At 36.4% G+C, this 18,062-nt stretch overlaps 1 protein-coding gene across 6 annotated transcripts in view; it reads right to left on the reverse strand.

The window, feature by feature from the left end:
* Positions 1–18,062, reverse strand: part of UBE3A (ubiquitin protein ligase E3A) — a 107,561-nt gene that overhangs the window by 39,912 nt on the left and 49,587 nt on the right. For all 6 annotated transcript variants that reach the window (XM_036743062.1, XM_036743059.1, XM_036743060.1 and 3 more), the window contains one exon: positions 9,387–9,697. In XM_036743062.1, the coding sequence (XP_036598957.1) occupies positions 9,387–9,697 (311 nt within the window). The remainder of the gene's footprint in view (positions 1–9,386; positions 9,698–18,062) is intronic.

Consider the following 18,062-nt stretch of genomic DNA (forward strand, 5'->3'; position numbering starts at 1 on the left):
TAGCCAAGAAATCAAAAGACTCTTGCTCCTTGGAAGGAAAGCCACAGCATACTAAAAAGCAGAGACATCCCCTTCCCGACAAAGGTCCATATAGTCAAAGCTATGGTATTTCCAGTGAGAGTTGCACTATGAGGAAAAGCTAAACACCACAGAATTGACACTTTCAAATTGTGGTGCTGGAAAAGAGTTTTAAAAGTCCCTTGGACAGCAAGGAGATCTAATCAGTCAATACCAAAAAGAAATTAATTCAGGCTATTCACCGGTAGCTGAAGCTTAAATACTTTGGCCCTATAATGAGATGATAGGACTCATTAGAAAAGATTCTGATGTTGGGAAAGACTGAAGGCAAAAGGAAAAGGGGACAGCAAAGGATTAGATGGATAGACAGCATCATGGAAACAATAATTATGAACTTGTACAGACTTCAAGAGACAGTGGAGTGGAGGATAAAGGGCTGGTGTGTTATGGTCCATGGAGTCACAAAGAGTTGGACACGACTGAATTACTGGACAACATGTGGAAAAGAGAAGGCTGAGGTGAGAAAGAGGGAAATATGATAACTGTTTTCAAATATGTGATGGTCTGGGAGAGGGAATAGACTTGTTCTGCTTGGCTTCATGGGTAGAAGTTGGAGGGAGGCAGATTCAGGGACGATGAAAGGAAAAATCCTCTAACAATGAAAGCTTCCTAAAAGGGGAATGGACTATCTAGGGAGGTTAAGTGGGTTCTCACTCACTGGGAGGCCTTCAAGGAGAGGGTAGACAAATACTGCTCTGGCATGATGTAGAGAGGATTCTTGTCTGGGTAACAGTTAGTTGGACAAGATGGCCAATGAGTGATATTCAGACCCTGAGATTCTTTGTTAAGGACGATAATCTTCCAAGAGAACAGTCAAGGCTATGTCCTGAAGAACACCCTCCCTAACTAAGGTGGTCAGGAAATGGAAGGAGTCAATGAAAGAAAAAGAGAAGGAAATGTTAGAGAGGTAGCAGAACCAAGAAAGATAGATATGTCTGATAAAGGGAGGCTAAGACTATCTAGAAAAAAGGCATGATCAGTAATGTCAAAAGCTGTTAAAAAAAAAGTCAGGAAAAATATAAATGAAACTAAAGCCATCGCTAATCTTTAAGACTGCTTACTTCCTACCTCACCTTTAGAATGTTAACTCCTGAAGGAGAAGTCACTTTTTTCTTTATATTCCCAGCACTTACAATAGCATGAAGCACAAAGGCAGTGCCTAATAAATGCTTATTGATTGATCTAAGAGAGCAAGAGACTTGTGAGAAGTTACAAAGATAGTAGGTTATGAAGAAGTGGTGACTCTGCAGGGCCTAGTGAAGCAGACCACACAGGGAATCCTCCTCCATTCCCCTTCCACTAGCCTGACTCCTGCCAAGATCCCACTGGGCCCTGAAGGGTTAAATGGAGTATACTGTAGGAGCACTTAGTCTTTGCCCCACTATGACTCCTACTCAGAGCCCACTGAGATATCCTCTTCCCCACAATCTTCCTGCCAATGCACTTTCACCTTTCCTGCTTCAGCCTGAAGAGCAACTCCCAGACCCATAGCCCCTCCCTACTGTTTGTGAGCAGGGCCCCACCAGGACCCCAACCATGGATGTGGGATGGACACGGCTGCTCGCATTGATTTTATGAGCAGGGTGTCAAGAACTACAATTGTTTCAGTGATGCTATGGACCACCAGGCCTTATCAACTTCCTGCTGCTGCATATTCCAGAACATCATGCATTACCATCTGCACTGTTGCTATACCCCAAAGACCACAGGATCTTTCCATTCATCCTGCAGCTGAACCCTTCTGTGTGTTGTCTTCCTCAATTAAAATGTGAGCTCTTTAAAGAGACCTTCTGGATTTTCTATTTATCTCCAGCAGGTAGCACAATGTTTGGTACATAGTAAGAATTTAATTAATGCTTTTAAAATTCCTTTATTCATACCAGGTAGACAACCATTTCAAGAATTTTGGGCTTGAACCAAAAGGGAAAGAAGACATACAGTTTGATGAGAGAAGGGTTAAAAGATGATATTAGGTTGATGAAAAGGAGTTGATGCAGAGAGAGAGTAATCAGAGATACATGAAAGGAGAGGTGACAGATGGAGCAAGAGAGGGTATGGGCTCAAGAACACAGAAGGATTAACTTTAACAAGGAGTGTTTCATTTTACTGAGGGGAGGACAAAGGAATGGGCGACAATTCTGAAAAGTTTTGAGCAGTGAAGGAAAAGAATTGAGGGAAATCTCTTTTGGAAGACAATATTCTCAGTAAACCAGAAGGCCAAATCATGTGTTACAAATTATTGGTGGGGTCAAGAAGAGACCAATTAGCAGTATTTCTATAGCGAATGACTTAGCTCAAAAGAGTAGAGTGGTGGTGAAAAAGTGGGGCAAAAACCTTCTCTCACCTTTACCAGTGGAGAGATTTGTGGGTAAGGAAATTCTTCCCTTAGTGGAGAGCAGTACTACTGGAGTTACCTGTAACAATAAGTTTAAATGACGTGTCCAGAGTCACAAAGGGGTGTCTGAGACAAGATTATCCCTCTGACCCCAAGGAAAGCTTTCTATCCATTATGCTACCCTGCCTCTCTTCTTTGCCACTTTAGAAGATTTTACCTGGGGGAAGGTAGGGAAAGGCAGACAAACAAAAAAGGTAAAAACATACAGGCTCATTTATTTACATTGTGGCTGTTATTAGTGAGATGAAGCAGAAGATCACAAATTCTCTCATTGCCAGTGGCACTGTCAAAGAACTCGGTCAATTTAATTAACTGACAGTCACATCTCTTTAAACATATTTACTTTGATTTTTTTTTTAAAAAAGCAAACATGAGCATTCTAATTTCTTCAATTTCTCTAATCATGTCTTTTTTTTTTCTTTTTTGGAGGGAGGAAGGCAGGGCAATTGGGGTTAAGTGACTTGCCCAAGGTCACAGAGCTAGTAAGTGTGTCAAATGTCTGAGGCCAAATTTGAATTCAGGTCCTCCTGACTCCATGGCCAGTGCTCTACTCACTGCGCCATCTAGCTGCCCCTACTCTAATCATTTCTTAAGAACAAATCCAACTAATTACAAAGAAACAGTTTCAGGAAGCAATACAGTGGGAGTTAAAATATTTTTCCTTCTCTGGGGGGCTGGAGGAAGTAAACATCATGAAGGTCAATATGTTTCATTACAACCTTCCTTATATTATTTATGCCATTCATTTTCTTAATTAAACATTTTTCCTACTGCTACACAAAGCACTCCTTCAATGCCTTGTGTCAAAGAGTGAGGATAATCTGGGATTCCTGAAGGTTATGCCAATAGAAGAAAAGTCCTGGCAGGTTCTATTAAGCTAGGAAGACTGACTATGGTCCCAGGAACAGAGTGCTTTGCAGGATGGATACCTAATATATCATTTGGTGATGGCTACTCATAAACAAAGACAAACACAGAATTCTATTTCTGTAATGATAGCAGCAGAGTGGCAGAAAAGAGGGAAGAGGGTAGTAGGAATCACAATGTTTTAGCCCACCTATAAACACTAACTTAGCTGTTAGAACTTTATATAGGAGCTCCTTGTCCAGTGATCAAAATGGGGATATACTTTGAAAAGAACTGAATCAAATGAATCACGACATACTTGATACAAACAAAAACCAGACAACAAAGGGAAGTTGAAGCTAAGTGGAAGAATGCTCACAGATTCTCTTTGGAGGTGCGAATAATGAAATTGGCAGAGATGGTTCTATCATAAATCCAAAAGCACCCAGAAATATAATTTCAAGGTGTATTTGGTCATCTTTTATTACAGGACTCATTAAGTATTTGCCAAAAGACCACCCACTACAGCTTATGTAAATATCTACTGCTAAGGAAGATGATATAAAGAAATTCTATGAAGTGTCTGATAAGATGCTCTAAATTAAATCAATGCATGCTTCTGATATTCAATAATTTCAATGCTCTGCAACAGAAATTAGGACAGCAAAGTCGGATAGAAAATACAGTTCAGAACTAAGGAATGAGAGAGATGAAAAGGCTTAAGACTACCCAGAATCCTGAAAGCTCTATACCATACGTATCAGAAAAAAGGATCGGGAAGGCACTGGACATCATAAGTATCCAAACTGACATAAGAGTCAAAGTCAGGACTATGTGCAGTCAGATTACTGACTCGTGAGAAAAAAAGTATCAAAATGAATAGAAAACTAGAAGAATAAAAGTGACAAAAAAAGATACGGTATGCAAATGGAACACTAATGATCAATTTAAATAATGTTATTGATCTGAGAGTAAAAGTGGCGTGGAAGGCAAGAGAGAATGGCTGGAGGAAAATGACATTGACGCCAATTACAACAATTTCATATAAAAGTTTAACTGATGTTATAGTGAGTAAATCGAAAGACCTTAAATGTCACTTTAGTCAGTAACACTTGATCTACTTGTCAAACAGAAAAAGAAAGCAGCAATACCCTTTTAAATTGTAAAAATGTTTATAAAGTGCTATGGAGGAGGATGGTGAAGAATTATGAGCAGAATCAGCTCATAAAATAACACAAGCAGTGTAAAGAAAAACAAATTTAAAAAAAAGCTGGGAAGAGAACCATCTAAACAAAATCATTCTAAGGGCATTTAAGGATGAAATTGTAAGAATAACAAACAAATTAAAGACAAAAAAAGATTTTTATAAAGATTTTTAAAAGAATAAAACCTCTTTTCACCACTGTGAAGCTAACACATCTGGACTGTATCATAACAATCCCAGATATACTTCTCACGAAGCAGTGGGAGTTGGCGGCACTAAGGGATCAATTCTCAAAGTATCTAAAAGAAAGAAAGATAACAAAGGGGTGTGTGTGTGTGTGTGTGTGTGTGTGGAACCAGACTATTTTTTTAAAAAGGTGACTAGACAAAAGAACATAAGATAGCATAACTCACATATCTACTTTCCATTCTATATAAAAATTTTATGGGAACAAACTACCTATACATTGGGGGCATCCCTAACAAAAGTAGAAAAGGCAAACAGAGAGGCCTTCTAAAGAAAAGACCGTATCTTTAATATCACAACTGACTGAAATATAAAAAACTTAAATCTTGTTCAAAGCCCCTTAATATCAAGTAAGGCAAAAAAACCAAGGAGACAAATATACTTGTCACTGACATCTGTTTGCTACTTTCAGAAAGGAAACCCCGTCCAAGTTTATGCTGAAGAGAGAGCCTCTCTAGATGGTGAGGTCCTCCAGTTTGAGAACGACATTGTGCTGATTACATCAAGTCCTAAAACAGAGGTGTCAAGCTCCTGGGATGGAGCATGACTGGACCAGATTAATTGAGAAATATCTAACAAGATAAATAAAAGTCTAATACAAATAGATAGTGGTACTTTGTGGTTTTCTAAATCAAAGTCCACAGAATTCCAGTTCTACTTTAGTTTGACACCACTGTCCCAGAATATTGCATAGCCCACTAAATTAGTTTCATAATCATTCTCAAGGTTAGTTTAACTATTTGCAAGGAAAAACTACATAGGTGAAGAATATTCATTATTCATATTATGATATACAATTGGAGGGATAGCCTAAAGAGACTATTCATTAGCACATATATTGTGGACAAAAAAGGGACAATGAGCTGGGCCTAAAAATGTAAGAGGAAAATGAGCTGTACTGACTTTGGGAATTCTGGAGCTTTTAAGACACTGAAGAAACACCTTGAAACAAAGGTCTAAATTCTTGAAAACCAACATTCATCTGGTAATGTGTACGGCTGTAAATCATGGGATGCTATTTGGTCTCTGAAGAACTGAAGTTGATCATCAAAAGGGAAATGGGAGAGGTCTGTGGTGGGCATAAACAGACTGCAACACATTACAAACAAGGAATTATGCAGGAAAAGTGTTGTAAATGATGTCATCAAAGAAATAATTTAAAAAGCAGGGATGGTGAGAATGAAGGATAGTCCAGCTGCTGCTTGACCTGATCTCCACAATATCAAGAAGACAGGAGGAAGATTGTGTGGACCTACCCTCCACATTTATGTGTGACAACACATGAATAGGATGGGCACAAAATAGAAACACTGCAATATAATACACATTTTGCCAAATGATATGTAATACAATGTAATACATAATTTACCAAAATGATAAGATCACAGATTCATTGGACTACTGGGAGGAGAAGGGGGGAAGAAGAAAGAAAGAAGGGAGGGAAGTGGGAGAGGGAGAGGAAGAGAGGGAGAGAGGGAGAGAGAGAGAGAGAAACAGAGAGGGAGATACAAGGAAGATAGAAAAAGAAAAACGGGTACAAAAGGAAAGTTGAACCTGGACTAAGTAGATTACAAGACGAAATTATGAATAAAACCATATGAATTAACAAGATTTTGCTATACATAAGTGACTCAAGTGCCTATATTGACATGGCAACAAATAACAGCTTTAGAAACCTAGGCCTCTTCTCTGCCATCAAAAAAATGAAAAAAATTTTTAAAGAGGTACTCATATTCCTTCAATTTAAACAGTTAATATTTCAAAACAAACTTATCACTTTGTAACCTTAAAACAGTAAATAAAGATGTTAGGAAGTATCATTATTCAATAGCATGGTTGAGGCATAATACATTTTGCCTTCTGAGGCATATGACTTCTACCCTCTAGTATATTCCTTCTCAAAACTGGCAAGATAAGTATTCTAAGATGTTTAAAAACATTATCAACTAACCTAAAGTATATAAAGAGAACTAATGTGATGTTTGTTGTTCTTTCCACTGGACTAGATCAATACTACGGATAATCGATCTACTAGTTGAACGTCATCAACTTTTTTTTACCCAATTTGTCTTTTAAATCATGTTGCAATGTAATTTCCTAAAAAAATCCTTTTAAACTTTTTTCTTTTCCACTGTTAAACTTTATTATTTATTCTGATGTTATCTTGTGACCTTCTGGGTATGGGTTGATTTCTCCCTAGTATATCATTACATGATTTGTATGATTTTCTTATTTATTCAATAGTTTACACGTTAGCTGCATTTTATTTAATTTCATATATCTAGATCATGTTTAAATGATTATTTCTCCTAGTCTATGAATCACAATCATATACTTCTTTCCCATAGCTTTCTCTATCCTATTTTCCTCTTCTTGTCCTATTTTCACACTATTGTGAACTGTTTCATTATCGTCACTATTCCCTTTCCCTACTTTAGTGAAAAGAGATAGTGAAAAACAGGATAGCAGAAAAAACTTTAAAGATCAAGGGGTTAATGGTGCTACTGGACTATACTTAGTTGCATCATTACTATACAATAAAGAGACTTTTCTGCTAAATGTGAAAGAAAAAAAAAAGGCAATTTTAACTTTAGTTCTTATATAGAGCTGGGAAGAAAGTCAACTGAAAAAATGAGAAAAAACAAATAGTCAAGGAATAAATTAAAAATAGAAACAACTCAATTCCAATGGGCAAAGCCACATCAAGCTAGTCAAATATTAAACTTGTCTGTAGCTAAAGAAAATCTTTTAAACAGAAGCCTAGTAGCCTCAATATAACTGCAGCCTCAACATAACACTGTCTTTAGGGACTATAATGTAAGAATGCTTGGATTTTGTACTTAATTCCACTCTTAAGTGTTACACAGTGAGGCTATAATAATTAAATTCCTGGAAATGACTGCAGCTTGACATCTAGTAAATTATTTTTCCCCATTCTTTAGTGATTGGAACTTGGCAGTTTAACCCCACAAACTATGCTATATTTTTAAATAACTATGCGAAAATGGAATTTAGGTTTAAAAGGTTATCTCTATAAGACTGTTCAAAGTAGGTACTTAACATGTACTTGTTGAACTGAAATGAGTTTCTATCCAAATTCAGGGAAACTGGCATGGGTACCCCACAATTGAAATTTCTTCAAAATTCCTCTAACTTGTTAGGGGGAACTGGATCCTAAAGGAAAGGCTACTCAACTTTGGGTATAGCAGAACACATTTTTCTAAGAGGCAAGTACTGAAATTTAACTCAAGATCAAATTGAAAAACATTTCTCATATTCTCAAAAAGTTTGAACAGAACACTTGTCATTTGTCTGAGATTATGGAAACCGGAGTTTAAGTGAGGTTCTGCTACTATATTAACTAATGAACTACATGATCTTCTGTGGGTCTCAGTTTCCACAACTATAAAAGGGGAAATCTGGACAAGACATTCCTGATACCCACTTTCAGCACTTTGCAAGCTTTCGTCAAGCCAGTAAATATTAGTAGAAAGTAAAGTAAGAAGAATTCTTTGAGTAACTGGGGGAGGGGAAGATGGGAAGCGGAGCAAAGGAGGTACAAAATATTTTTGTTTCTGGACAATGTAAATTTTTTTTCTTTTTTGTAAATTGTGGAAATACTGTGTATTTCACTTACTACACAGATTTGGAAACATGAGAAGTAAAAATATGACCTTAGAAATACGCTGGTAGTCATTCCCTTATTAACACTGTAGCTACAACAAATGGCCTCTGCATACAAATGGTTCTGGCTATCATGAAAACAATTATTAAAAAAAAATAACTTGGACTTAATAGATAATCTAGGTAATTTATAGGTAGAGAAGTAGAAGGGAAGAAGCCATGAAAAGTAGATAGGTGAGGATGACTTGCCTATAGGAAAGACTACTAGTTTTTTAAAAGTTTCCACATACAACCTAAAATTTTTCATTTTATTGTTTTATCCCATCAAATTGAGATTCATTTGGGTTAGTAAGCATTCTTTAATGAAAATCAAATATTTCTAGGAGAGTTAACTCTTTAAGATTGGCAGACTGTTTATCCAGAGGTAATACAAAGAAAGTCTGGGGGTTTGGGAACAAAGTGGGTAATTCTAGAGAAGAGAACACTTTTGTGAGGTAGGATCTGAGCTACTGGGCTAAAGATCATAAGGATGTAGAAAAAGAGGTACGAGAAGGCAAAGGGAAGGGTGCTAAACTTCATTTCTTTGAAGTTTTGCTTAAGGCAAACCCAAAAAAGGGGGAAGAACACATCTTCCTGTATCATGTGGCCCTCTGCTCATAGGATTATAACTAAGAGTACAGTTGAAGAATTATAATTTAGGTACAACATGGGTTAAATAAATTCATGTGGGCCTGCCTGGTAACCTAACTACCATTTATAATATTGGTTCTATGGGAAATATATTATGTATTGAAAAATTTGGAGAATAATAATTATAAAAGCTTGAAACAATAGTTAGCTTGTAACATGGATGCTTGCGCTATCCTTCAAAACTGGCTATATTATAAAGGAAGGTTTACATTATACCATCATTTCTTAATAATGTAACAATATTTCTATTATCACTTTCAAAAAATAAATTTGAATTAAAATAAAAGATTTAGAATATCTTACCTTTAAAGTCATCTCTAGGGCCTTGTACTTCCTTCTTGTTCATTTTCCTATCAGTGCAGGAGTTGTTATGGGCACCTTTAGAGTTGTTTTCAAGGTAAGCTGAGCTGGTTCCTTTCTTGGAGGGATGAGGATCACAGAGTTTTGCATTAATCTTATAAAGCTCGAGGGCCTTAATAGCTGCTGCATTGTTATCCATACGAAGAAAAGTTGGACAGGAAGCACAAAACTCATTCGTGCAGACCTCATTTCCACAGCCCTCAGTTAACTGGTGGTAGTAGCGTTCTATTAGATGCTTTGCAGCTGCTCGCTTCCTGTACCAAACATTCAAACAGTAAGCATAAAGATTAGTATGGCGCTCATATACAAAGCTCATTCAGATCTTCAGCAAAGCAAAAATTAGTCAAGCACAATATGCGTAATATTAAAAAGAAAATAAGAATATTCAAGATTCCTGTTTTTATCAAAATCTTGATTGCCACTGACAACACATTTGTTCTGTCATCAATAAGGTTAAATAAAAACTTACTAGCTTTTAAGATATTCAAATAAAACGTTTTATGCTTCATTTCATTCTTGTGTAAAATGGTTTGGAGAAATATAAATTAAAAATACTTGATGAAAATTACATGGATTCTACCTTACTGAGAATGCTTTTATACTTTTAACATACATTTCCAATGGGTCTGTAATTAAAATTGTTTAGATTTCATAATAAACCACTTTCTAAAATTTTAAAAACTCACCGCTGATTTCCCTTTATCTAGAGACCATATTTTGACTGCAACAGTTTGTAAAAAACCACATCTACTACTGGCTAAAAAGTTATAAGCATTTAAACTTAATTTTTCATCATATTTATTTACTACCTTTGCCTATTTGCTAATTGACTATGTGATTCCTATTCTGAAAAGAACTGGTTAAGTTTCAAAATCCAAACCATGAAATAGGACCATGAAGGCTATTACTAATATTTTTATAGATTCCTCTCTTATTATCTGCTGAGTTTATGAAAGTATACTATGAGCTCAAAAAGAATAAGGACTACACATTTTGCAACCTTCTTTGTAACTAGGCACTTAACACTGGTGTTCAAACAAAGGTTGGATGACCATCTAACCCTGGGGTTATAGAAGGGATTCCTGAATGGGATAGTTATTTGGTCTATATGAGGTCAGTTCTAACTCTAAAATTCTGTGACCTTATGATTCTGGCAGAATAAGGCTAATACAGGAGAAACTCTGAATAAAGAGAGACAAGTTTTTACAGCCCACATACTTTCCACATTTGTGGAAAAGAACAGGGTACAATATCCTAAGAGACATACAGAGCCAAAACAGAATATAAAATATGTACAGTGATGTGTTGGCCCTCTAAGACTCAGTTTTTTGATTTGGTTTGGTTTCTCCATGAGAAGGAATGTAGGGAGGATGTATATGGGAAGAGGGTATAAGGCAGTAAAGTTTGAATATCTAGGTACCCACACAAAACAGTAGAAATGCAAGAATACTGAATAAGTGAATAATATATTGAATAAAGGGCATATGAAGAAAAGCATGCACTTCAAAGCAGGATTTTATTGTAAAGCTTACAAGACATCCTATCTCACAGGCAGGTGACAAAACATCCAAAAACAAATCCGAAAGATTCTTCTGCTCTATCTTGAAAGATACATGCAGATTTGTAACCTATGACTCATGCCAAAACAATTAACACAAAGCAAGGGCAATGCACAATAAAATGGGATCTCCAGATACTCTCACTTTCTGGAGATAAAAACCCAGGTGTATAGCCATACACACTGTACTGATCCCATTTAAAATCAAGAGTAAAAGAAAAATAACAAAACAAATCCCATTTATGTATCTCTCCATTAAAATTCATCACAAAGATTGGAGGAGAAACACACTAAATAACAAAGGTGTTTTTCTTACTAAGGAAAAAGTGTTTTGTTCTTTGTTCACCAAAATATCCTTTGAATACAGAGTAGTACCAAACATCAATTTTATATAATTTGCTTAAAGTATAACTCATTCTTAAATTAGTTGTGCCAAGGAAACCTTATGAAAAATCTCAAGAATTATTATTTTCCAGTAATAGTGGGTCCTCAGAAGACTTTTCCTTTTTATACTGGCAAAATTTAATCAGAGGCCATAGTGATCATTTTGAGAATGCTCTTTATCTAGAGCAACACGAGACAGATTAACTATCTGACAGGTAGAATGTAACTCCCCGGAAGGCAAAGTTTTAGCATACCTATATAGATATGTTATGTACCAATAATCTTTCAACAGAATTATTATCATGATCCAGAACAGCAATTCTTAAACCATGAGCCAGGATCAACTCATTAATACATAAGCCTTTTTTTCTTTTTAATAATGGTCCCTGATTTCATAAGCAGTGTGGCATAGTAGAAAGAAAACTTAAAAAAAGGAGACACCTGGGTTCAAATCCTTGTTGTGTGGCCCTGGGTCAATCACTAATCACTGAATCTCTCTGAGCTTCAGTTTCTTCAATTGTAAAAAGGGAAATACCTGCAGCACTGACCTCAGAAAATGTCTCTGAAGAAACAGGATAATGTATGAGAAATAACCCTAACCCTAACTCTCTCGACCTTCCTTGTAAACTTTAAACACTACACAAATAGCAGCTATTATTATTAACTTAGAGAAAAAAAGGAGAAAGTAAAATGCCAAAGCAATATTCATATTCAAAAAGTCAGAATAGCATAGCCTAATTTCAGATTTTCTTACAATGCTAATTTACCTAGAAAAAATTAACATCTATTTTCAGAAAACGAATTACAACAGACTACTCTAAAATTTAATTTGGAACTAATTTAACATTTGCAATAACTTGGACAGGTTTAAATTGATTTATCTTTGTACTTGTTAGGAAAAATTTTTTATTAAGTTAATAATATAACCTAGATTGTTTGAAGAATAAAACTAAAACCTTGGTTTCACTAAAAAACATGTTGTATCCAATCTGCTTAACCAGCTAGAAATCTGCAAGATATTAACAGATCATCAATTTTCATAAAAATTTCAAGTATAAATCTGACAAAAATTTGTTTAAAATTATATAATACTTCTCATTTAGCCCTAAAGCTAAATGCTAAAATTAGCATGTTAAAATTATAAAGCTCTCCCAAATGATTCTCTCTAAAACAATAACACAAAATTTCCTTTGTTAAAAACTTCTTTTATTACAGTTATCTGATCATATGAAATTTTAAATAAAAGAATAACTTATGCAAAAGTTATTAAATAGAAAAAAATTCTCAATTCTAATCATCCACCCCTACATATTCTTTAAAAAACACACAATTTTAATACAGAGTACCTGCACCATTAACTTCTAGTAATTTAAAATGAACAAAACTACCCATTTTTGTACTTAATCTGACTCTAAGATACAGTTGATAATGTAGCACCAAGAGGAAGGAAAAACAAAAAAGAATTATAGAATGACATAAAATTGATCTGGGTAATATATATTTCTTTTGTAATAAACCTGGTTTTCACATATGTCTTGTGATGTTGTGACTGCCTGTTGACTAACTTCCGGGCAGCTAGGTGAAGCAGAGGATAGAGTTCCGGGCCTAGAATTAGGAAGACTCATCTCCTTAAGTTCACATCCAGCCTCAGATGCTTACTAGCTGTGAAACCCTGCGCAAATCACTTAACTCTGTTTCCTCATATGCAAAATGAACTGGAGAAGGAGATGACAAACACTCCAGCATCTTTGCCAAGAAAACCCCAAATGGGGGTCACAAAGTCAGACACAACTGAAATGAATAAACTACAATGTATATTCTTCATCTACTTAGCTTTTTCTTGTCTGGACAACTAAGCAAATTTCTTTTGAATGATTAGGGAAGTCACTGAGAAGTCGCCAAAGTATTATAGGTCTTAATATAATCATCATAAGGTTATCTGTAAACAAGAGCATTTGAGAATCTTAAGCAGAAACTTTTCTATTTGAAAATTGCCCAGTATGTCTTCCATGACACTACAACATTTGATACAGGTTCACTCTTCTAGACACTAGCTCCCTCCCTGGGTTTAATGACACTTCTGTTCCTGAGTCTTCCCATGGCTGTCTGGTCATTCTTATTAATCTCCTTTGCTGGATCAAAATGCATGCCCCATCCCTTTCCTGTGGGTATATCCTCATGCCTCTATCCAGGGCCCATTCCTCTTTTCCCTGCACATTCTCTGAATGATCTCATCAGCTCTCATAGATTTAGCTACCAACTCTACGCAGACAACTCCCACATCTATATATTCAGCCCTAGGCTCTCTCCTGTATTTTAGTTCCATATAATCAATCTCTTTCTGGACATTCCATGTGGGTGTCCCATAGACATCTCAAGCTCAACATGTACAAAACTGAACTCATCGTCTCTGCTCATCTCCACCACCCCACCCCACTGCCACCAAACCTCCCCTCCTTCTACTAAGAGCAACATCAATCAGTTCCAGTCATTAAGGCTCATAACCTAGGTCATCCTCAACTTGTCACTCACTCACAACCCATATCCCATCAATTACCAAGTCTTGATGCTACCTCCACAGTCCTTCTCTTATGTGTATCTATTCCTCTTTTTTTTCTGATCTTCCTTAAACCTCAGCCCGTTCTTTCTGAAATTATCTCTAATTTAGTGTGTGTATATGTATGTGTGTATGTATGTATATGAATGTACTTGGGGGAATGTATATGCATAGGTTTAAGTGTCTTGTTTGTTTAGTTGTTTGCATGTTATCTCACCCATTAGACTGTGAGCTCCTTAAGAGCAGGTACTGTCTTTTGCCTTCTTTGTGTCCATTAGCACTTAGCACAGTACCTGGCACAGAGAAGGCATTTAATAAATGCTTGTTGATTTGTATGGCCATCGCCTTAGTTTAAGCCAGGGCTGACCAAAATGCGGCCGCAGGCCCATGAGGCAGCAGTGCGATTTATGCGGCCTGCCTATAAGCACAGAAATTTACATAAATGCTTTAGTAAACGAAGCAAATCAAAATACACTGTCTATTGTTTCAATAAAAACCTAAGGTTGGAGAGCCGGGATTTAAGCTTTTGTTACTTCTCACCTAGAATACTGCACTATCATCCTAATTAGTCTGAGTCTCAAGGCTTTTCTTCTTTCCAAGCAATCCTCCATACAGTTACTAAACTGATATTCCTAAAACTAAAGTTAATCCATGTCACTTCTCCATAAGACATAATTTCCTTTTAGTGGCTTTTAAAGCCCTTTGTGGTCTGGCTCCAGCCTATTTTTCCAGGCTCATTACACATCACTTCCAACAAAAGTGGCCTGATTGCTATTCCCAGTATGTGACATTTCATTTCCCATCTCTGTGTCTTGGCAATGGCTAGTGTCCCCATGCCTAGCATGTACTTCCTCAGTTGTATACTCCGTCCAGAAACTACCCTGCATGTATTTTGTATTTAATTTTCTCAGGACATGTTGTTGTCTTCTCTCATCCCCCAACACAAACAAAATGTAAACTCCTTGAGGGCAGAGACTGTTTATTTTATACTTTTGTACCCCTACCCTCTGGTAGAGTACCTGGCATATAATTGGTAGTTAATAAATGCTTATTGAATGAATGATTCAATTTCCTCATCTTTTCAGTATCAAAAGCTTAGTTAAATAGGCTGAGTTGGAGTAGTTACTATATTCACATCTTTTCATCTTTATTCTTTCTTTTAATTTAATACTGACTTTGATTTTGTTCTATGTTCTGGCTGCACACAGGAGCTGCTAAATGAAGTGACTCTCACATAAACCACTGAACTCTTAACTGGTCTCTGCAGCAAGTCTCTCCCCACTTCAGTCCTTCACACTTTTGTAAAAGTGATTTTCATTAAGTACAATTCTGACAATGTAACTCCCTTACTTACTTAATAACTTCCTATTCTTCTAGAAGCAAATATAAACTCATCCATTTAGCCCCTCATACCCAGGTCTTAATGTATCTTTCCAGCCTCACTGTATGTTATTTTTTCCATCCCGTGCTCAGCAGTCTTTCCAAACTGGCCTTCTTTGTTCCTCAACTACAAAATTCCATTTCTTACTTCCATGACTAGAATGTCCTCCTTCCTCACCTGCACCTCACAGAATCCCTCTTTTCCTTCATGATATAGGTCAAACCCTACCTTTATATAAAGCCTTTCCTGATTCCCTCAACTGCTAGTGTTTTATTTTACCTACATATGCATAAACAAATAAATACACACACAGACACACACTCTTGTTGTTTTCTACATTAGAACTGTAAGTTAAGTCAAGAAAGATTTCCCACTGAAAGTAACATGAACTGATGCTTGAAGGAACCTAGGAATTCTAAAAGGAAATGAGTATAAAATTCATTTCATGCACAAGTGACAATCTGTGCAAAGGTATAAAGGTAGGAGAAAGAATGCTGAGTATGCTATTTTCATTGTGGAAGCATAATAGGGAACTAAAGATAATTTTATATTTTTAGTTATTTCGTGGGTTGCCACAACCAAATCCAGTTGGACACTTGCTGGCAATGAGCTTCTCAGGATTTAGGTAAGCTGGGCCTATAGCTAGACTAGGGCATTCTTTCTAATTTAATATAACCTAGCAGAAGGCATTGCTAGGATAGTCTTCAAGAACTATTATGTCCAAGCCACAATGAGGCAACACAGTAAGATTTTTCTTAAGGGAATTTAGTAATTACCTACTACAAATGGAGATAACATATTTCCTAATTATTTCTTCACTGGATCACAATGGAATACCTAGTTAATTTCATACAATTTTGCCAAACATAAGCTAAAGATCAGATAGCCAGAATAAAACATCATTTAACAGGTACATGCACTGCTAAATAAGTACATGGTTAACACAGAATATGTATGGAAAGTCAACAAAAGGTACTGGTTTAAAACAGAAGTTTATCAATGGAAGAGTGCTGAAGCAGTCAAGCAGAATAGCACATTATTAGATAAACTGAAGGATCTTAGTTACTGAGCAAGGAATTTCTATTTGACAAAACAGCTGGGGAAATTAGAAGTGGGTTCAGAACAATACATCAATTTTTAAATTCATACCTCCTCAGTGTGCCCCTCTCTCCCCGTGATTAGAGAGAGTAGAGGGTACACTGCAGAGCTCCCCTCAGATCCTCCATCATTTCAGGAAAGTAGCCAGAGAATTCACCTCATCTTTTCCCAACCTGCTACTTTCTAAAAACTCATTATTCAGCACAATGAAATAAACTCCCAAACTAACACCTCCTCAGCACTCCCTGCCCCTGGGGTCCCTCTCTCCCTCTGGAGAAGGTGGGGTGGGGCAGGGTGGGGGGCAATATCTAGGAGCTCCTCCCAGATTCTCAGTTTGAGGAAGGCACCCCAGGAATTTGTTTCAGCGTTCCCCACCTGGCTACTCTCTTAGATTTCATGATCTTCAGAAACTCATAATTCTGCAATATGAAATCAACTCTGAAACTCTTGTTTCCTCAGATCATTTCCTGCCCCAGCTGCAGGACTTCACCATGCCCCCTCAATGAGTAATCTCCCCTCTCCCCCCACATACTTTTCAATTTCTTTTTATGTGCTGTCTTCTCCCATGGGAAGGCCAGACTGTCTCAAGTCTTTCTTTGTATCATGAAATACTCACTACAGTGCCCGGCACATAGTATGTACTTTATGGTATTAACTATAGGCTCTTTGATGTCCAACCATACACCTCACTAAGTTCCAAATGGCTACATGACCTAGATATGAAAGGTGATAAAATAAACAAATTAGGGGGGTAGGCAAGGAGACACCTTCCAAACTCTAGATAGGAAAAGAGTTCATGACCAAATAGAGGAAAGGATCATAGGAGACAAAATGAATGATTTTGATTTGCACAAAATAAATGCAGTTTGATCAATGCCGAATTGGAAATTAGACAAAGACAGAAAAAATTTGTTTTGGAAATTTCCCCGAAAAGTCTTAAATCTAAGATATCCAGGGAATTAATTTAAATACCTAGGACAGCAGACATTTCATAATAGGGTCAAAAAATATGAACAATCCTTTCAAAAAAGAAGGCAAGCTATGAATAACCATGAAAAATGGTTCAAATCATTAAGAGGAGAAATGCAAAATAAAACTCTGATTTTCATCTCATAGCCATCAGATTGGCAGATTAAAAAAAAAATAAAATGACAACTGTCAGTAAGACATGGAATGAAGAGAATACCAACATACTACTGGTGGCAATATGAATTTCTCCAACCATTCTGGAAAGAAATTTGGAACTAATCCAAAAGTCACTACTAAACTTTATCCAGCAATACCATTACTAGGTATATACTCTGAGGAAATCACCATATGCAAAAAAATGTATAATAAGATTTTTGTTGTAACAAAGAATCTGAAACAAGTAAATTCCTATCAAATGGAAAGGCTAAACAAATTATGGTACATGAATGGAACAAAAGTGTGCTATGAGAAATGAAAGGGAGAGATTCAGAGAACCCTAGGAAGATTTGTATGAACTGATACAAGGTGGAGTAAGCAGAACCAAAGGAACAATTTATATGACTCCAACATTATAGAGGAAAACAATTTTTGAAAAATTCAAGAACTCTGATTAATGCAATGACCAATCACTCCAAAAGACTGATGATGAATCATGTCTCTCACTTCTTGAAA

Source organism: Trichosurus vulpecula, chromosome 2 (genome assembly GCF_011100635.1).
Source record: "Trichosurus vulpecula isolate mTriVul1 chromosome 2, mTriVul1.pri, whole genome shotgun sequence".
Classification (NCBI taxonomy): Eukaryota; Metazoa; Chordata; class Mammalia; order Diprotodontia; family Phalangeridae; genus Trichosurus; species Trichosurus vulpecula.